At 39.2% G+C, this 22800-nt stretch overlaps 1 protein-coding gene across 2 annotated transcripts in view; it reads left to right on the top strand.

The window, feature by feature from the left end:
* Nucleotides 1-22800, top strand: part of PTPRG (protein tyrosine phosphatase receptor type G) — a 745340-nt gene that overhangs the window by 516861 nt on the left and 205679 nt on the right. For both annotated transcript variants that reach the window (XM_015130516.3, XM_002802749.4), the window contains exon 5: nt 11610-11705. In XM_015130516.3, the coding sequence (XP_014986002.3) occupies nt 11610-11705 (96 nt within the window). The remainder of the gene's footprint in view (nt 1-11609; nt 11706-22800) is intronic.

The following is a 22800-nucleotide window of genomic DNA, read 5'->3' on the forward strand; positions in this document are numbered from 1 at the left end:
CTTTAAGTATATGGGCTCTACAAGCAAATGCCTAGATTTGAGTTCCAGAGTTAACTACTTCTTAGACAAGACCTACTCTCTCAGCCTTAATTTCCTTTTGTATAAAATAGGAGAAATAAGTGTATCGCCCCTAGAAAATAGTAGTATTGATTTAAGGAATTAATTGATGTAAAGTGTTCAGAATCGGGTACATTTAAGCAACCCTCCTGAGTGCTTTATGCTTGAGGCTGCCTTGGGAAAGGGTAGGCAGGGGCAGTGCTTGGCTCTTGTAATAGTTATTGGGTCTTAGGCTGGAGGGATTCTCTATATTAAGGCCAGTCACTGGAACTTGCTCCATCGAGCAGATAAGTTCAATCTGACCATAATGTCAGGTTTAAGGTTAGCTTATAGTCAACGGAATGAGTGCAAAACAGGGCAGTAAACTTGGCCCTGCTCTGTTTTGGCTTGTTTGTTTGTTTTTAACTGAAGCAGAGTCTCACTGTGTCACCCAGGTTGGAGTGCAGTGATGCAATCATAGCTCACTGCAGCCTTGAACTCCTGGGCTCAAGCGATCCTCCTGCCTCAGCCTCCCGAGTAGCCAGAACTGCGGGTATATGCCATCATGCCCAGCTAATTTTTTATATTTTTATTTTTTGAGATAAGGTCTCACTATGTTTCTCAGGCTGGTCTCAAACTCCTTGGTTCCAGCAATCCTCCTGCTTCAGCCCTGTTACTATGTGAGGTTATACTTTTGTTCCTCTTGGTTTCAACAGCACAGGTATTTTGCTATTTCTGTTTATTCATTGTTGAAGTACCGTATGTAAAGGAGAAAAATCACAAAAAAATAAGTGTACAGCTGACGAATTTTCATTTGCTTGTAACCAGTACCCACATTTGCAAGATAATGTATTAGCACCTGCAGATGTCCTTGTCCAGTTACTGCTGCCTCTGGGTAACCACTCTGCTGGCTTCTAAGTGCTTTAGTTTTTCTTGTTTTTGTACTTCATTCCAATGGAATCGCACTGGTTTTTTTGTTTGTTTGTTTGAATCTGGTTTACTTGGTTCAGCTTCGTTTGTGAGATTTGCCTATATTGTTATCTGTGGTTGTAGTGCATTCCACTAGGTATTTCATTTTATGTGTCACAATTTGCCTATCCATTCCATTATTGATTAGTGTTTAGGCAGGTTCCAATTTGGGGATATTGCAAATAGCCCTTTCACTAATTTATGTGGTGGTGTTTTTTCTTTCTTGTTTTCCCCCTTTAATACTTAGACGTGTAAGTAAATCAGTGGTTCTGACTGCGCCAGACATAGTGGAAGGTCCTTTACTCAAGTTATTTTATTTAATCCTCAGTGTAACCCAGTGACATATTTTTAATTCAGTTTACTCATGGAGATGTTAAGGCTCAGTGAGGGGATAACTGACTTCAATCAGGTCACATAACTATTAAATAAGAAAGCTATAGCTTACTGCCTTCCTTCCTGAGTACATGGCGAAGGTACCCGGACAAGCTATAGCCAGACTTGGCCTACTTCATTTGTGCCCAAACTTATGCTGAGCTGTAAGAAATAACTCATGAATCATGCATAGTAAATCACTGAAAAACTTAGCTTACTACTGCAACCAAGAGCCTGAACTCTTCCCTATCAAGGGAAAAGTGCAAACATTTAACATTTATTTGATTAATCAGATGCATCACTGAACCAGAAATCCTGAAAATCAGCTAATAAATAGACATATAACAGAATAAACAAGTTACACACAGAGACTTTTAAGAGAGATCTCAAAAACATCCTGGCACCCGAGTATATACCTCATAGCCCTAGTGTGCACTTTAGTTTCTTCTGCTCCAAAACTGGGGATTCCTGCTGTAAAGTAGTTGAAGATAATTCCCTGTTACAGGACAAATGAAAACAGGAAATAATTAAGGATTTGTGTACTCTGTGATTAATGATATTATATAAAGGAAATGTTTCAGAATGTTTATTTAAATGCCACCTTGCCTGCAAAGATACCCACTACCTATTCTTCTTCAGAGCTTGGTTCTTCTAAAAATATTCTTCCAATGAACGCCACACACTGGTTTCTTTGCCACACCCTGTGGCATGACTTACTGGGATGTTGGCTGGCCTGTGGAAATGGTTTATTTGAACCTTACTTTAAGTATCCCTTCTGGTCATAAAGAAAGTCATCAGGATATACTGTAAGAGAAAAATGAGAGTGTCTCATCAGTTTTTACTTTTGCAAAGCAAGCGCTTAGTGAAAATGTGTTACAACAGCCCTGTGAGGCATGAGTATTACCTCTGTTTCACAGACGGGGACACTGGGCCTTAGAGATCTCTAGGCTCTTCAATATACAAATCCGTTCTTATTCTATAGCAAATACTCTTAGATCTTCATCTTATACTGCCAACTTTATGGATATTTTTCCATATGCTGTAAGAGTGTGAACTGGTTTGTAACATGGGCTACATTCTCCGGGGTAGAAGCTTGTTAGGAAGAAGTGAGAAAAGATGATAGAGTTCAGAGCTCAAAGAAGCCCAAAAAGTAACCGAGCTGCAAAATGGTTTTATAACGTGATACACAGACACACATACCTGTGTATGTTTGCTTAAAACCAGTAATGATTTTAGGGGGTGTATTAGTCACGGTTCTCCAGAGAAAGACCCCATAGGATCGATGTCTTTCTTTCCCCTCTCTCTCTCTCTCTCTCACACACACACACACACACACACACACACACACACACACACACACACACACACACACTCTGGCCTATAGTTCATTAATTTTAGCTAAGTTACTCTAGCTGAGTTGATACTGCAGTCTTGAGTTCAAAGGCTGGAAACCTGAGCCCAGTCTGTGTTGCAGTGTAGAGGAAGAATTCTTTCCTCTTAAAAAGACCTCAGGTCTTCAGCTGATTGCATGAGACCCACCCACATTATAGAAGGTAATCAGCTTTAGTTCTAAGGTCTACTGATTTAAATGTTAATCACGTGTAAAAAATACTTTCACAAAAAATAACAAGGATCCTTTTAAAAAATAACTAGGAATAAAAACTTTGTTCAGTAGGAGAAAACAAAATACCCAGAGTGTTTGTGTTATATATTTTGATGTAATATATACAATGTATATTTATCATTTTTCTCCATAATTTAAATGAATAGATCTCCTTTTGTTGGAGTATTAACATTTTAGGCCAGAGTTACTTAGACAATGGTTTGACTTTCTTGTAGATTAAAGAGAAAGTAATATAATCTGTATTTAGCAGAACCATACCTGGAGTCACTTGGCCATTTCACAGTGATTTTGGCTTGTATTTCCACCTTTCTGAGCATTTACGCCAGCAGTTTAAATTCCTTCATTCTTTCAATATCTTGAGCCTCCTTGCCACTGATTTTGTTATTTATTCCAAGAGATGGCGTGGACTCTGTTAGTGTTTGTGGCTTTATCACTTGGCTGTCCTTGCTTCAAGCCACTTAGAGCGCCCACTCATCTTATTCATTCCAGAAATAAATTACTGGTATTTACAATGGGCAGCACTGTGCTAGGGACACAGCCTTGCACTGCACAGACTTATGTCCTGCGTGCATACATCTTTCTGTCTACAGGCAATGGCAGAATTAGAGTTAGAGTGTAGTGGGTTGAGTGTGTGCCTCCTGGCCTCCTTAATACTATCCGTTATGAAATAATTTTAAAATCATGTTAGATTGGCCGGGCGCGGTGGCTCAAGCCTGTAATCCCAGCACTTTGGGAGGCCGAGACGGGCGGATCACAAGGTCAGGAGATTGAGACCATCCTGGCTAACACGGTGAAACCCCGTCTCTACTAAAAATACAAAAAAATTAGCCGGGCGTGGTAGCGGCGCCTGTAGTCCCAGCTACTCGGGAGGCTGAGGCAGGAGAATGGCGTAAACCCGGGAGGCGGAGCTTGCAGTGAGCCGAGATCCGGCCACTGCACTCCAGCCTGGGCGACAGAGCAAGACTCCGTCTAAAAAAAAAAAAAAAAAAAACCATGTTAGATTAAGAGCTTATTTTACAAAAACCTTAACTCTGTCATCATACTATGCATATTGTCAAAAAAGCAGAACTGGCAGATTCACTGTGTTTGGATGTTTACTTTGCCTTCACTTCACATCTTTATTCTTAGGCAGCTGTTTCTTGTCCACTACCACGTTCCCAACTGGCAGATTAACACCAAGCTTGATTAGAAAAATACATTTCCACCTCTTCAGTTCTGTTGTCTGCTGCCTCCTATGTGATTTTTAATTCTGCTGTTGCCTTTTTGGTTACCCTCCTTATCTCGTCCTGTTTACGTCTCATCTCCATCTGTTCTTTTCTGTAGCTTTTGCCTGTGTGTTCTTCCACTTTAATAAAACTCCCCAGCAGTATCCTGGAAATATCTACTGAGTCTTTCAGTAGATTGCCTTCCCCCTGAGCTATCTGCGTGCTGTTTCCTTCCTTACTCCATCATGATATTTTTTCTTGGGCCATGTGTAGGGGACATGTGGGAGAAATAGCTTTTTGAGAGGAAATAAAACGTAGAGCTTTCTAAATCTGCATGGAAGTTACTGTTGGGTTTTCTACTCTCATGTTGGGATCATTTCCTTTTGCTTCCGTGATCACAGCAACCAGGCTCACAACTCTAACATTAGACAATAAAAAGTTCACCTTCTGGAAAATGCCCCCTCCTGCCCATTGCCTGTATAAATGTAGGATTTGTTTAATAGATGCCTCACTTGACCATGAGCCATTCATTGCCTTATGCTTTTATTTCATGATACACTCCCTCAACTTTGGCACTCAGAAATAAAGTTAACCTTGTCTCATTAATGATATTTTAGTCTTCCTAAGTACAGACTGTATCTTCATCCGTCATGGTGCCGTACAGAGAACAGGCATTAAGCAATACTCCTGCCACCTGGAAGGAAGCACAGTGATTAAGACCTTGAACTCTGAGATTGGAAAGACAATTGTGAAAGATAATTTTTCTGTCCCAACCCCACTTTCCTTCCTTAGGAGCTTTGTACATTTGAAATTATGAATTTTGTAAATCCTTGGCTTCCTTGCCTATAAAATGAGGATCTACCTACCTCACTGAGCGTCAATGAATCGTAGTACAGTACCTGGCAGATAGTAAGCGCTTACTAAAAGTTTGAAAAACATTAATAATGTTTTAATATGATTAAAAATTAATATTTGAACAACAATAATAGTATCAAAGGCTCAGGATTTCAGATTTGTTGCCTTCTGTTCATTCAACTTAACATGGACAGTGATACATATTGGAAACCAGAGATATGCACATTTGTAAAGTCAAATTGCAACTGGAGTTATTTTAAATGTAAGGGAAAAGTTGCACAAGGCAGGAAAAAAGGGAAGCTAGGTGGGCATTTTGTTGTGACTTTGTATGTATTACACTAGTACCCTACAACAGTGGAGCATTGACTGTTGTCAATCCTGTACTCACAATGTCCTTTTCACCTCCCTCCCATTACTTGGGAGTATTGGGATTCATGCAGGCATTTGCCATATATGTATTTTAGAACATGCTTCCTGGTCGATGATGATGCTTTTAATGTGATTTGTTTTGCCCCTGTAAAATTCTATTTTCCAAATATCAAGTTATGCTATATGATACTCTAGGTTATCCATCACCTTGATCTGGCTAGAAAAACGCCTGGAGGGTTTTGCAGTCAAGCCATTCCACAGGTAGAGTTGAATGATCCATTTGGGCTAATGACTCTCACTTACGACTTTGAAAAATTTAGCAGAACTGGTCCCATGATTGTGCCCTGGTGCAATCAGTCTATCAGTGTCTTTTTAATTGAGTTTCATATAGTTTGCTTCTGTGCTTGAGCATATATATATATGTGTGTGTGCGCATGTGTGTGTGTGTATTATATATATAATATATATTATCTCCTATCTCATGGAACTCTACATGATGAAGGAATGTCTGCTTATAGAGGGTTGATTCAAGTTTCCTTCCCTTGCAAAAGAGAGGCCTGATTGGAATAGATTCATCGACCTTTAAGCTATATAGTTTTCTTAAAGAATCACGCCCAAAGTATTCTATTTCAACTGTGTTTGGAAAATATTGAGTTAAAGGTATTAAATCTTCAAATAACCTTTGAACCAGGACTTAAATGGCCAACTCTAGGGCTAGGGTAGGGAAAATACAGGATGAGCCCAAAATATCTGTGCCTGATAGGAAGTGCTAAAAAATAAAAAATTAGGAGAACGTGGCAGACTGACAGGGACATTCTTTTGAAGGGTCTCCTACTGGGCAAATCTGGGACAATCTGAGCATCAAAATACATAATGTTAGTAATGGAATCTGATAATGGATTGAATAAATAGAAACAAATAAACAAGTCCATATGGGTGTAAATGAATGCATGAATAAGTGAATAAACCGCAGTGCAGGGAAAGCGATTCCTTACTCTAGAATGCCATTAATGAATATAGAAGGAATGGTGGAGTTAGAAAGTCACAAAGGATACCAAACTAGTGAGTCAACTTTAAATGAGGAACAGGATTTTTATCTCATGTTAAAGTATCTCTCTACAAAGTACTTTTTAATTATGAAAGGAAAATTAATAACTTTATAGTGGAGAAACTCAATAGATAGCACCTTAGCTACATGATCAAGATAAATACCTCCAATAGCAGGATAAACCCATATAAATGTGCTGCTGATATAATGCACTGAGAAGATATAATTTTTTTTTTTTTTTTGAGACGGAGTCTCACTCTGTTGCCCAGACTAGAGTGCAGTAGCACAATCTCGGTTCATTGCAACCTCCGCCTTATGGGTTCAAGTGATTCTTCTGCCTCAATCCCAAGTAGCTGGGATTACAGGCACCTGCCACCACACCCAGCTAAGTTTTGTATGTTTGTAGAGATGGGGTTTCACCATGTTGGCCAGGCTGGTCTCAAACTCCTGACCTCAAGTGATCCACCCCCCTTGGCCCCACAAAGTGCTGGGATTACAGGCGTGAGCCACCGCGCCCGGCCAAGAGACCTCAATTCTATGAATTTTCTGCTCTGTACACTTCAAATTGTCAGAGTAAAGAAAGAGGCTGAGTAACTGTTCCAGATGAAGACGGGGTTGGAAGAGGTCAGTATAAAAAAGACATGACAACTAAATACAGAGTTTTATCCTAGATTGAATTCTGGACTGAGAACCAGAAAATGATCTGTAATGGACTTTATTTGGGCACTTGCCAAAACTTGAAAATGGTCTGTGAATTGGATAATAGTATTGTATTAATGTGAAGTTTGCTAATTCTAATGATTATTCTGTGATTATGTAAGAGAATGTCCTTATTCTTAGAAATTACACACTTAAGTATTTAGTGGTGAAGGGGGCTATTATCTCCCATTTGCTCCCAAATGATTGAAGAAAAAAAGTGTGTGTGTGTGTGTGTGTGTGTGTGTGTGTGTGTGTGTGTGTACAGAAAGAGAGCAAATGAGGTATAGTATAAATAATTGGTGATACTGGGTAAAGGAGATAGGGAACAGTTAATCCCTTTATTGCTGAATTTTCCAGATTTTTTTTTCTTGTTTCTTTTTTCTTTCTTTTTGAGACAGGATCTTGCTCTGTTGCTCAGGCTGGAGTTCGGTGGAGCCATCAGTAGCCTCAATAGCCTCAGCCTCCTGGGCTCTAGCAATCCTCTCACCTCAGTCTCCTGAATAGCTGGGACTACAGTTACCACTCCTGGCTAACTTTGTAGAGATGAGGTCTCACTTTGTTGCCCAGGCTGGCCTCCAACTCCTGTTCTCAAGCAGTCCTCCCACTTGGACCTCCCAAAGTGCTGGGGTTACATGCATGAGCCACACTGCGCCTGGCCCCAGATCTTTTCTTCAGCTTATGTACACCACGTTTCTTCATAGAAGGATTGCTGTAGAGTGGGCATCATTTAGATTAACATTACTAGAAAGAACACACATGGGGGAATATTGAAGGGAGGGCTCTGGGATCTAGAGCCCAGAATGTTGAAGGGAGGGCTGTGGCCACAGCTCATTTTGAGGGTAAAGTTGATGGTAACTACCCCAAATACCTTCTAAGATGTTTCCAGCCTCTGTCCAAACTTAGCCATCACCACCACTGACAAAATATGTTTCAGTTCACGCAAGTCCAATTCATTCAGCAAAACCTCATCTACTTACTCTTATATTTTAGACAGCTTCAGATATTACCATAATTTAGTAGGCTACAACTTGAGAAAAATAGTAAGAAAAATAGATATTTCAGACCTGTGCTGCTGTCCTTTTTATGAGACATTTTATTATCCAGATGGGTGGAGCCATGACTCAAACACATTTTCTAAAATTGCATTTTTTTTACCCACTTGTAAATGAAAATGCCCTTGAAGAGGTCTTAAAGTATTTTGTATCACACATTATTCAGGTGATGCATTAAACAATGCTGCCCCTGCACGTGGGCTGAAGTATAAGAAAGCCTTCTGTGAACCTACTTAATTTGAGAGCCTGAGTTTTAAAAAGAAAGTGAAGTGTAATTTTCTGAATACACCTGTGTGAAGTTTCTTTCTTGGGTTAGTAGTATTGTACCCAAAGCAATTCACCTAATATTAAACCATTCTAATCTGCACCTTATTGAATGGATTTTTCTCTAAAAATTCATGATGTCTAAAGCTGTCCAAACCGTAAGAAAACGCATTTGTAAGAAACTGCCAGAATTGGTGCGAATTCACAGTCTTAAGAAAAAGAATTATCTTTAAGAAAGAAAATTCTCAAAAGAAACTGTCCATCCTTCTCCCATGTACTTAGGTATCAGAATTTTTCTAGGAAGTGTCCTGATTTGGGCTACCTGATTTCCCTCTTCACAAAAGAAATGCCATTTGTATTCTTAGCATTTGAGTTAATTCAGTCGTCAGAACTCTGTTTTCCTTTGACCTATACTTAGCTTTTCCTGCTGGGACTTTATTGTTCAATGTCAAATCTCTCAGTCTCCCTGGGGTGTGATTGTTCAGTCTATTGCAGAAAATAGCATCATGCCTTTTGGAAAAGTGGGGAAATAGAGGTCATGAAAGAACTAATTATATAGAAGATAGAATTTTCTGTAAGGAGTAGCATCATTCTAGATGATTCAGTGGAATCATACTCTTACTAGAAATTTTAAGATGTTTGCCAAATGTTAATCTTAACATGATGATAATGATGATGACCAGGCGCAGTGGTTCATGCCTGTAATCTCAACACTTTGGGAGGCCAAGGTGGGTGGATTGCTTGAGCTCAGTTGTTCTAGACTAGCCTGGGCAGCATAGTGAGACCCCACCTCTAAAAATATGTATAAAAATTAGCCCGATATGGTAGTGTACACCCGTAGTCTTAGCCGCTTAGGAGGCTGAGGTGGGAGGATCCTTTGAGCCCTTGAGGTCAAGGCTGCAGTGAGCCATGATCATGCCACTGCACTCCAGCCTGGGTGACAAAATGAGACCCTATCTCAGAAAAAAATATATATGGTGATGATGATGGTGATTTGTTGAGCATTAATAAGGTCTAACCATGCTGCTTCATGTTACACACTACGTTAACTTATTTGAGCCTCAGAATTACCCCAGTAAGTGAAAATCCTTGACTTTATGCCTAAGAAAGAAAACTGGTACTTGCAAGTAAATGAGGAAGCTGGAATAGGAACCCAGGTCGGTTTTTTTTGTTTGTTTGTTTGTTTGTTTCTTATCAGTATGGAGGCTTTTGGGGATACCCAATGGTTCATTTTTGTTGTCTATATCTTTTTTTTTTTTTTTTTTTGAGACAGAGTTTCGCTCTTGTTGCTCAGGCTGGAGTGCAATGGCGCGACCTCGTCTCACCGCAACCTCCGCCTCACAGGTTCAAGTGATTCTCCTGCCTCAGCCTCCCGAGTAGCTGGGATTACAGGCATGCACCACCATGCCCGGCTAATTTTGTATTTTTAGTTGAGACGGAGTTTCTCCATGTTGGTCAGGCTGGTCTCAAACTCCCGATCTCAGGTGATCCGCCCGCCTCGGCCTCCCAAAAGTGCTGGGATTACAGGCATGAGCCACCGCGCCCAACTGTTCTCTGCATCTTGTTAAATGTCAAAGTGTGTGCAAGCATTAAAGTTGTATAATGATCCTGAGTTGACTTACCTGTGTTCTGCTTTTCACATAAGAAATTCTAGTCAGGCGCAGTGGCTCACACTTGTAATCCCAGTGCTTTGGGAGGCTGAGGCATGCAGACTGCTTGAGGCCAGGAGTTTGAAACCAGCCTGGACACCAACGCAAAACCCTGTCCCTACAGCAAATACACAGATTAGCTGGGTATTGTGGCATGCACCTGTAGTCCCAGCTACTCAGGGGGCTGAGGTGGGAGGATGTATTGAGCCTAGGAGATGGAGGCCACTCCATTCCAGCCTCGGCCACAGAGTGAGAGTGAGTTTTTTTGTTTGTCTCAAAAAAAAAAAAAAAAAAAAAAACGTAATGCTAGCCAAATGTAAGAGAAGATATTTAAGGTTGAGATGAAAGCACATGGATTTTGGATTCTCTCTGATGTATAATATTAGGTAAATTAACATCAAATTTCTGAAGCACTATTTTCTCATCTATAGCTGAGTATAGTAATTTCTGCCCTAATTTTTTTTTTTTTTTTTTTGAGACAGAGTCTTGCTCTGTTGCCCAGGCTGGAGTGCAGTGGCGCGATCTCGGCTCACTGCAAGCTCCGCCTCCCGGATTCACGCCATTTTCCTGCCTCAGCCTCCCAAGTAGCTGGGACTTGCCCGCCACCATGCCCGGCTAATTTTTTGTATTTTTAGTAGAGACAGGGTTTCACTGTGTGAGCTGGGATGGTTTCGATCTCCTGACCTTGTGATCCACCCACCTCGGCCTCCCAAAGTGCTGGGATTACAGGCGTGAGCCACCACACCTGGCCACTGCCCTAATTTTTTTACAGGGCTTGATAAGAGGATTAAGCAAAATAATGTGTGGGTTAGCTTTTTACAAAAAGGTGGTTAACTCCATTAAAATTTTGCTTCTTAATTGGGAAATTACACCACGACCTGGGTATTAGAAAATTAGAAGGCATTGGTTTTACTTATTTTGGGTGGCATGAATGCATTGTAGTTATGTGAAAAGATGGGATACATTCTGAAGTATCTAGGGGTAAAATGACATGATGTCTAGGTTCATTCTAAAATATTTTAGCAAAGGGCCGGGTGTGGTGGCTCACGCCTGTAAGCCCAACACTTTGGGAGGCCAAAGTGGGCAGATTGCTTTAGGTTAAGAGTTCAAGACCAGCCTGGCCAACATGGTGAAAGCCTATCTCTACAAAAATACAAAAATTAGCTGAGCATGATGGCAGGTCCCTGTAATCCCAGCTACTCAGCTGAGGCAGGAGAATTGCTTGAATCTGGGAGGCGGAGGTTGTTGTGAGCTGAGATCGCATCACTGCAGTCCAGCCTGGGCAACAGAGCGATACTTTATCTTTAAAAAAAAAAAAAAAAAAAGTTAGCAAAGGAAAAATATGGATAGGTGAATATATTTGACAAAATCTTAGCAACTGGGGAATATACATTTATGGTACTATTCTCTCAACTTTTTATTTATGTTTGAAAATTTTCCTAATACATTTTTTAATTGTTCTTACAGATGCAGATTTTCTTTTACAATCCAGATGACTTTGACAGCTTTCAAACCGCAATTTCTGAGAACAGAATAATCGGAGCCATGGCCATATTTTTTCAAGTAAGTTAACAGTGGCTGAAGTACTTCAACCAAAGAATTCTTTGAGTATTTTTTTTTAATTCATCGAATTGTTCCATGTTTAATGAATGCATCTGTTTTCTAGTTCACACCTGTCCAAATGAAAGATATTTCATATTGTCTAATGTGTGATTTAAAATGTAAATAAGTATGTTTAGAAACATAATGAAAATTTTTGCATGAATTATTCTGATTTTATTGCTACTTGACTGGTGCACAGATTGAAGAACACATTTATCATCTAAGTTACTTTGCCGCTGAAGCATTTTGAACAGGTTCTTTCAGCATATTAAGAGACTGATATAAAAAAAAGGTGGTTTTTTTGAGCAACTTTAAAAGTTGACATTACTTGCAAGTAGGTTAATAAATAGCATCAGTCACTTTTCTAAAGAGACCCCCTCTCTTTCCCTCTCAGAAATCCCCATAGTAACTAAAGTGTTTGTTGCAACTATCTCTGTGTTGGTACATTTATGAACTCTTATCCTTCCGTCCTCTCTTTTAATATGACTGTGTTAATGAATGCTCATAACTCAGTGTTGATTCTGCACCTAGAATCCCAGCGTTGCATCCTTTGATAAAATAATGCTGTTCAGGCTTTTTAATAAGTCAAATCAAAGTAGTGTTGATCAGTGAGTGCCTTGACCAACTTGCCTGTAGGAGACCTTGGTGCTTTTTAGTGTGGAAGGTAGTCTGAGTAGTAGGCATCTGAGTTGTCTTTCAATCTTAAAGTTGACCTAGCGACTACACAAAGGTGTTCATTTCATCAATGAGTCTCTGTTGGTTGTTGGATGTCTTTTTGACAACTAAAGGAATGTTAAAGACATAAGAGCCTCCTCCAACACGTCTTTAACATCTGCCTTTTTGAGCAAGTTTGTCATTGAGGTGGAGCCATTCTTGTTTGGAGTATGTTAATTTCACCACCCTTTTCAATGGGTGACACATGAGTGACAGCTTTCTCCCTTTTAACTACCTTTCTCCCTTTTCTCAAGAGAGGTAAAGGCTCAAGTGAGAGATCAGATATGAAAATTTGAAAAGCTTGATATTCTACCTAGAATAAGAACAATGGTTGTCATTGTTGATTATGGCACTGCTTTTCAAACAGTGGGTTCTATCTTACTGTTGAGCCATGAAATGATTTCAGTAAGTTCTGATCAGCATTTTAAAAACAATGACATAGAATTATATAGAATAGGAAATAAGTCAGAAAATATCAGTAAAATATAGTACAGGTAAATATATTTATAGAATTTGTTTATGCACAGTAAGCATACTGGGTGTGTGCTGGATCATGATATAATGTGTATTGCTTACTGTGCATCGTGGTCAAGTATTTTGGAAGTTGTCTGTGCTATGTATTGGCCTAATTTGACCATTGTTCTCTAGCACATCTCTTTTTCCTGATTACTTTTCGTGAACACAATAGAGCATAGTGTTTTAAGAGCTTATTCAGAGTCAAGATACTTGCTTTTGAATTCCACGATTTCTACTGCATAATGGTAATGTAGTTATTTAAACTTTTCAATTTCAGTATCCTTGTCTGTGAAGTAGAGCGAACAGCTAATACATCATGTAGATTGTAGTGGTGATGAGGGGAGTTCCTAGTATGCTCCTGGAACGTAGCGGACACTTGGAAATTGCCAAATAATATGCATCTACAGCCCTCCATGTTTCTGTGGGATGGAGACCCCGGTATACATACTATCTTTTTATGAACAGACGTATGTTCTGGACACTGCCCTGTTGGCAGATGACTTGAGTTCTGTCTGGACCTCTTCTGTTCCTTTTTTTTTTTTTTTTTTGAGATAGAGTTTTGCTCTTGTTGTGCCCAGGCTGAAGTGCAATGGCGCGATCTCAGCTCACCGCAAACTCCGCCTCCCAGGTTCAAGCATTTCTCCTGCCTCAGCCTCCCGAGTAGCTGGGATTACAGGTACGTGCTACCATGCCCGGCTAATTTTTTTTTTTTTTTTTTTTTTTTTTTGTATTTTCAGTAGAGGCAGGGTTTCTTCATGTTGGTCAGGCTGGTCTTAAACTCCCAACCTCATGTGATCCACCTGCCTCGGCCTCCCAAAGTGCTGGGATTACAGGTGGGAGCCAATGTGCCCAGCCTGCTTCTGTTCTTAAACTTTGATTGGTTTGCATTTGGTAGCACTGGGACCACACATACTGCTCTTAAACAATTCCCACTTGCCTGGCTAACACCTGGTTTTCTGTCGTTGTTCCCTTGGTATGCAGCTGGACCTCTGCTCCTGTGGCCCTGCCATCAGATCCACCCTCACTTCCTTCTGTGTTGCGCCCACCTATGCCCAGACCAACAAGATTCTACTTCATCGGGAACCTTTCTTAAAAGAAAATTTAAAAAAAAACCTTTTTAACGTTTTTATGAGTACTGTATGGACAGTTTACAGCATGCTCTACCCAAACACTTTCTATTTTTTTCAGCTCTATAAACTCTTGTTAAATATAAGACCAATTAGAATTTTAGGCAGGCAAGACACATTGGTGTGCAAATCAACAAAATACCTCACTGTGAAATCTAGGTTTTGAATTTTTAAAGTATTTCGAGGACACGACTACTAGTTTGCATATAAAGATATTTAATGTGCACTTCATTTCTTAGGTCCTTTTCTACATTTGGCTTGCTATCCTATAGACACAAATTGGAGGTCAGATGATAAAAAACAGAACATAATTTTACATAGATAGCAGCTGTATTAAGCTGCTTCCTTTGTCTTTCTTATTTAGAGACAAGTCTCTCTGTTGCCCAGGCAGAAGTATAGTGGTACAATTGTGGCTCACTACAGCCTCCAACTCCTGGGCTCAAGGGGATCCTCCTGCAAGAGCCTCTCGAGTAGCTGGGATTACAAGTGCAGACCACCACGTCTGGCTAATTTTCTCATTTTTTTGTGGAGACGAGGTCTTGCTTTGTGGCCCAGCCTAGTCTGGAACTCCTGGGCTCAAGTGATCCTCCTGCCTCAGCTTTCTAAAGTGCTGGGATTATAGGCGTCAGCCACTGCGCCCGGCCCCTTTTCTTTCTTGTAAGCATGCATGTGCTTATATGCTTGAATTCTCACTATGTCATGCAATGCAAAAAAAAAAAAAAAAAAAATTGTTATTTGAATTTGACATTCTAGTTAGATCTCATTTTTTGATTTTTTTGCTTTCTATAAGAATGATAAATTTGAGAGTTTGATATTTCTTCCCAAAATAGAGAAATCTTGGTATACATTTCCAAATTCAAACCTGGCATCTTACATTTTGGTATTGAAGAAGGGTTTGTCATCTATCTATTCAACATCTATTTGATGCCAGGAATGGTACTAGTTGCTATGTTAAACATAATAAACACAGTCTTCTCCTGTGCGCTAGAACCTCAGTGTCGTGGTCCCACAAATAACAGCCAAAAAGAGTTGAACTCCTCTACTTGAACCCACATATTCATTATTCAGAGTAACACAAAGAGAATGACCCACAAGCCCAGGCCTAGGCAAGGCCAAGTTCTGCAGAAATACCAGTAGTCCGGATGCTGATTTACTTCATATACTAGAATAATTTTTTTTTTTTTACCATTTCAATTTTTCACTATCTCTGCTGCTTTTTTTGTTCTCAACATGTGCCCATTATTCCTGGTAATTTTGGCTTTCTCTCTGCCTTTGCTGTGCTTAGATATGATGAAGTTCATAATGTTGCCCTCTAAAAAGCACCCAAATAGGCACAAACCTAGCAGACATATGGTTGTCCAATGAACCCTTACATTGGCCTAGACTGGGGGTTAATTGCACTTTGCCCTATTGTGGCTTACAGGCATGATTTGTTGAATCTACACAGTGTTTATGATTCTTTTATTCAGTTAAGTATGGAAGGTTTTACACAAAATGTCTTGATGATGTCGCAGTAATCGAGATCTGTCTAGTGGCTACTTTGGAGGGAGTGCGCATTCCCATTGCAACAAAATCATCAAGCGGTCTTATTCATGTGTTCACATCAACATGATCTTAAGATCATGATACCTGGCCTGGATCCCAGTAACTCTGAATGGCAGCTGATATATTTTGGTAACAGATAAGAGTTGAAGGTCAGTTTCAGTGCTGAAAGATGGTGAGCCAGGTCTGCCCTTGAGCACGGGTGAGGGAAGGAAGAACCACCTCCATGTGTGGAAGATGGTGAATCAGGGCAGCCGCATCTTGGCCCAGACGGCTCTAGAAGGTGTGCTCCCTTTGTAGCCACTGGTAAGCGGAATATTGTAACTTTCCAACGGGTGGTAGTAATGTGTCTGGAGGAAGGATCACCTTTTTCTAGATCACGCGGATAACCTTTGGGCTTGTTCCCTATCGAAAGCACAGGGGAACTGGCAAGAATTAAATTCACTTTTAAAGGATTTAAAACATAAATTTAAAATTTAAAAAATTGTCAAGGGATAGAGGTATTTGTTGTTAAAACACTCAAGAGAATAAATACTTGTTTAGTTAATTTATATAAGTACAAAAACTAAAATAATTATTTTTTATTTGTTAAAGTAAAACTTCTCTACTGTTAACCTAATATTAATGCCTGTGAAAATATAAAATATCAGAAGTTATTATTTCATTGGTGCAATAGTAATCGTGGCTTTTGCCATTACTTTTTTGTTTTTTTTTTTCCTTTTTGTGGAGAATGGGGTCTCACTATATTGCCCAGGCAGGTCTTGAACTCCTGGGCTCAAGCTATCCTCCTGCCTCTGCCTCCCTAAGAGCTGGGATTACAGGCATGAGCCACCATGCCCGGCTTTGCCGTTACTTTTAAAGGCAAAAACCGCAATTACTTTTGCAACAACCTAAAATACTCTTTCAAAATATTGTATTATTCTGATAACACCCTACATGGTTTATCTGGTGAAACAAATAAATATAAAAACTCAGGTTTACATGAAATAGAATCAGTGGAATGATTAGGCAATTTGTGGAAGGATACTTTGCTTTTAAAAAACTGTAATTCACAGAACGATTTCATTGGTTTCTTTTTAAGTTGATAGAAGAGAGAGTACCTAATACTCAGAATGACCTTATCTTGAAGTAGTCCTATTTTTTTGAGGCCAAGAATCTTTTATTGTCACCCTCAGAATTGGGTTCTGGTGTTTTTCCCTTGGCTTCCATCTGTTTCTTCACCATTAAATGCTTTCATCTACTTTCTCACTAGGACCGACTTGTCTTTTAACCATGTAACCTTCTTAATAGATTTCAGTCAGATGCCCATAGAAGTTTGGTATTCCTGTTCTTTAGCTTTGATTAATTGTGTTTTTTCATGAAGTATATTGTTACTGAATTTATTATCTTGAGGGGAACGTATCATTCATTTCATTACCCAGTTGCCATTGTCATATGAATGCTTGAAATTTCATTTATATTTCATTCATTCCATTGAACTTTGGAATCATAAACACATGATTTTTCAAGAGTGTCGGCATTTAGAAACGTTTCTTATGTGACACTGTTTCCAGCCTCCTTTATGGCTGTGGTCAGTTCTGAAACTTTGCAGCAGAAACAAAGATATAAAATTATTGTCTTGTCTGTATCCAGAGATCTAGTCAATAGGTATACATTTAAGAAATAAGTGAATTGCATCTGATTTATTCATCATTCTTAAAGTATTTCTTTTTGACAAACTATCGTCACCAACTCTACTGCAGTTTCCTCATTTAATGTTCTGCTTCTACTGGGAGAGTTGCGTTGCCTTCCTTTGTACCAGTATTTTTTCATTTTTATTTAAATTCTACCCAGAATATGACTGTAGTCCTTTGGTTTTTCCCTAAGCTCTGTAGAGTCATTTGCCCCCTTTTCATTTCTGCCCTTCTTTCATAGTTGAAAGGAAACTTCAGAACTCAAATACTTTGCAAGTTGCTAACCCATTCTTTATATCATGTCGGTGTTACAGACTGCTTAATTATTTTTCTCCATCTGGAGAGGCTTAGTAATTAAATGAAATGCAGCACCTGGGATTATTTATAGACGTTGAGAAGGCAGGAGGAGTTCTTGATGACTCATCCATCCAGGGCTGGCGAGGAAGCCTTTCTCTCCACTTCCCTGCGTTTCACCTTCTCCCTCCTTCCCCGCCACGGGTAGATATGATCTGTCCTTCCTTTGACCCGCTGTGACTTGTAGCATTCCATCTTGTATTAAAGCTGTTATTTTACTTGCTTTCTTCTGCCTTAATACTGTGAGATCATTGAGGCCTGAGAGTCTTTATGCATCATTATGTCTCTTGCACAAGGCTAATACTGTGGCTTGATTGTGTAAATACTTAGCTGAATTTCATGGAAACACATTTAGGCTCCATTGTCTAGATTGGAAAGGGAAAGCCCAATAGCTTATTAGCTACCAATTATAAAAAATAGGTGTTAGGGGGTGTAGAACCTGAGACTACTAGAGTATAAACTCTTTGAAGTTGAAGTCTGTGTCTTGTTCCTCTTTTTTTGTATACCACCCACCCACCTTTCCCTAGCCCTCACAGCAGTGCCTTGATCTCAATTATTGCTCAGGAAATATATACTATGTAAAACTGAGTTAAAGGAAACCTTTGTGTTTTATCACATTATTATTTGGGTTTTTGAAAAGCATATATCTAGATGGCTGTGTAAGCTTCACCTAAAAAGAATGTTGTTTATGTCAGAAGTGTACGATTCTTGAGCTGGTCAAGGACATTGAACATGAAGACTGTGTGACGATTCATTGAGGATGGTAACTGTCTTATCTGGGCTCCACTGGGTCAGACATGTTAAAGGGATGCATCTCCATTCCATAGTGTGTTCAGAGACCTTAAAGGAGTGTTTTACTGTAAAGAGTTTCTGGATGTATCTTTTATAAGGTTTCCCACCTAAATGCATTTGTCTTAGTAGGTGATGAGTGAAGAAGGTTTTGTGGATTATTTTGCTAATTTTCTTTCCCGTTGTCTCTGCCTCTTTCTTGCGTTTTTCTTTACTAGGGTTCGTCTGTGATAGTTGATGAGTTAGTCTCTGTGTGTTTCAGTGTATCTGTTTACTTTTTCTTGCTCTTGCTATTCTTTACACGTCTGTGTTTTTCTGCCTCTTTCCCCCCTTCTCCTTCAGATTTTCTAAGCAAACAGAATGTAAGATTTTCTTGCTTATGTATTCATTCTTGCATTCATTTGCTAACTCATTTGTTCACTCTGCAATATTTGTTAAGCACCTTCTCTGTGCCATGCTCCATGGAAATCATGAGGTATCCTTAGAATTGTGTCCTGCCCTCAAAGTAATTGAGGGATGGACAATAAGTTTTCAGAAGGGCCTTAGAATTCTTTCCTCACAAGTAGCCTCATTTTATCATTGGGAGCTAGGAGAGGACAGATCAAGTCAGGCAGATAAAATCTCAAGAGGATAATACAAGAATTATATCTTGTGTATATTTTTAAAATGATAAATATTTCATTTTGAGAGTATGAAGTTTCTAGTAGTAAATTTTAGAATTGGACTCTTTTTTCTCCATTTTTCTTCTATTCTGGTATAAAGCAGAACACCGTTAAAGTATAATTCATTCCTTTTATTTATGGTGACCTAAATTGATCTTTTTATTCTTTTTAACTATCCCCAAAGAGTCTTTTTCTTTTTTTGACGAAGAATAAATTTTCTATCGTGTTTTAGTTTTAATTTTTTTTTTCTTTTCATGGTTCTGATGGCAGTGTGAAACAAGGGCCTTTAACTCTGGGCAGAGAGAGAGAGAGAGAGAGAGAGAAAAGGGATAAATAAGTAATTTTACCCATCTGCCAAATTCCCACCCTCACTCCCGACCCCTCCCCCAAAAAATACAATAACTATTTTTGGGTCTGACAAAATTGAGTTTGTGTTGGAGAATGGTGGTAGATTATTTAGAACTTCCTTCTTAGACTGCTTTACAGGATAATGGCAGTAAACTAATATGATTCCTAATTTATTCCTTTCCAGTTGCTGCTGTTTGAATATTGTCCTTCTGACATTTTCCACATCCTTGGTTTTATCCAGATAGAAGTTCAATTCTTTCACTACATTACCTAGAAGTGCAATTTCAGAATGTTTTGGGTTGATTAAGAAGACTTTTTTGAATACACACACAAAAATTAAAATACATATGTTCCAATTAAACTATTTTAACAGCTAATTGATTTCATAGGACTTACCATTAAGTGAAGGCCAGAGTCATTCTTAATGTTCAGTTGCAATTTTGGAATAGATTTGTGGATGTACAACATTGAATTTATAGCCTATCAGGTGTTTTCAGCACATCTCTTGTCTGCAAATGGCCTGTAATTCAAATTTCCTCTTAGTGGACATTACAGAGGACTATTTAATTATTGGCGAAGCATTACATAATTAAGAGACTTTGAATCCTTTGAATGTGACCATGTGAAAATCTATTTTAATTAAATCATTGCACTTCAAGGACGTTACCAAGTACTTTGCTTTTGTACATCATTGAATGATAGTTTAAAATTGTTTTGGCCATTAGTTGTAATATAAGTCACAGAATCTGATTTTCATAAACTCAGAGAAGATCTTAGGCACTCTGTAGTAACCTTACTATGACGGATGACAGGCCTGGCCCTTTGAAAGGTTAAGTGATTGACCATGGTCCCCTAGCTCTATGCAGTCTGCCAAGCCGAGAATTTGAGTTGTGTGACTCCCAATCCAGCCACTTCGTTTTTTCCTAGATTTGGTCTTCCTGGAATATGACCTAGTAGGAGGCTTTAGCTGATTAGATTTATCGGGAGAACTCCTGACATAAAGCACATTTTATTCACAACCGTTCTTACCTCTCTCTTCTCCCCCAGATAAATTAGTTGCAAGATGTTTCTAAATAGAATACAGACACCACTAATAAAAGTTAACATTTGCCGAGGACTTCACTCATGTAAAATGCTAATGACAACTACTGTACAATATCTCACGTAATCTTCACTGGCGCCCCTCAAGGTATTATTACCTCCATTTTATAGATGGGGAAGCTGAGACAAGGAGCTTTTTTCGGTATAAGTTACTCAAAATTACACAGGCCAATAAGTGTTGGAGCCAGCATTTCAACAGCAACCGTGTATCTCCAGGGTCTATGCTCTCAGTAAAGAACTGAATGGGAAAAGTTGGGTTTTCTGTTGAAGAGGGTGGTAGAGGGAGAAGTATATACTATTGGTCCCAGTTCTTGTCATGTGCATATAATTGCTTTCAGGCCTCTCAGTTTTGCTGATAGCTGAAGAGGTATTTTCTTGTAACTTAAAATTATGTTCTTCTTTTTGTCCATGGTTAAAACCTTTGATCCTAAATTAGCTTAGGCTCTATGTCTATAATTATTTTATAGATTTGATGCCAACTTTTTTCTTTAGTTTCCTCCCTTTTATAAAAAGGCTACAAAGAGTATCGAATAAATGCTGTGGTTATGTGTAAGCATAGCGTGAGTGAATGGGGTAAAGATTTGAACTTTGAATTGAATGTATTAATTTTTTAATGGCAGCAGTTCTGAAGTGGGGAGGGAAGGAATGGGGATTTTGTCCCACGGGCAATGTAGCCATGTCTGGAAACGCTTTAGGTGTGTCAGGGCAGAGGCACTACTGGCATCTCACGGATAGTGCCCGGGGATGCTGCTGAATATCCTGCAATGTACAGGAGAGTCCTCCACAACCAACAGTTAGCAGCCCAAAATGTCTGCGCTAGCTGAGGTCAAGAAACTCAGCTTTATGGTCATCAATTAACTAAGTGACCGAAGATACCAGAACGTCTTCATCTTGGTAGAGGGGGTCAGTTAGGGCTGTTTAGGTTATTTTCTGCAGGCCGAAGTCCATACGAATAACTAATAATCCCAGTCCCAAGAACTCCAACCGTCCCTGGCTACCCGAGACTTGGACAACTGGGATTCCAACATAAGGTGCAAAACTTGCATGCAAAAATATTTGAATCTGCCCTATTCCTACATATCCTAGGTTTACCTCTGCCTTGTTAAATTAAAGCACCCACATGGGTATATTTATATCCAGACACTGCAGTGATTTTCGAAACAAGCACCATTTTAATAGAACATTGACTTAGATATAGAAAAGTAAACAGAGGTAAGAAGGTAAGAGCATGTACAAATGCTTTTGAACTTGAAATCAGTGAGAGCTAGTTTAAAAAACTCATAGGAAGATCAATGAAACTCGCTTGCGGAGGTTGTAGGAGAACCTGCTTCTGTAAATTACAGCACTACACAGTTTCCTTAGCATTATAGAAGGATTTTCCCAGGACAGGGTTTTAAAATGATTAGTGCTGGCTTATTTTAGAGGGTTTCTATTGTCTCTTGTGAAATCTTTTTACTATATGGCCATCTAGGCATTGAGGGCTAGGATTATTAACCATCTTGAACTGTATGCATCCAGATGCTACTCACCTGTGCCCATTTGAGAAGAACCTTGCATTTCTCTTTTGATTTTGTTGTTCAGGGTTTACACTGAAGCTACTCTTTTCTCTATCTACAGCATCTTAACATTTATGATATGTCTGAACCCATCCGAAGCCCAGAACTTTTGTTCTTTGTCTTTTCTGGATAATGCCTGCCTGTCTCTTGAGTGTCCCTGTGACCCACATTCCCAAAGCAGATGTCATGTACATCACATAGATTATATTTTAAGACAGACCAGTCTGCACAGATCTTTCTGATTTTATGGAAATACATTCAACCATTTTTACATGATGTGATGGCAAACTTGGAAGAAACTTAATTTTATTTATCCATGTGAGACTTTTTATGATTTTCCCCACGTTCCTCTTTTTCTGTTAATATCTTGATCTTGGTAACACTGTTTTGCTGATTGTGATATTTTTCAAGAACACAATTCCAGTGGTTTGTAAAGGATTAGGCGACGGTCTATTGCAAGAACGTCCATTATAGAAATATTTTATCCTTCCTGCCTTTTAACTTGCCATAGGTCACAATCTCAATGTGATATAGTAAAAGACACAGTAGTTGGTGCTCATATCATCTCTTTATTATGATTGCACAGGTGTCTTTTGAGAAAATTTTTAGCATCAAATCCCCGTTTGGGGTCTGTTAGGAGCTATGAGCATACCTGTGCATTGACTCACCTCGAC

Source organism: Macaca mulatta, chromosome 2 (assembly GCF_049350105.2).
Source record: "Macaca mulatta isolate MMU2019108-1 chromosome 2, T2T-MMU8v2.0, whole genome shotgun sequence".
Taxonomy (NCBI): domain Eukaryota; kingdom Metazoa; phylum Chordata; class Mammalia; order Primates; family Cercopithecidae; genus Macaca; species Macaca mulatta.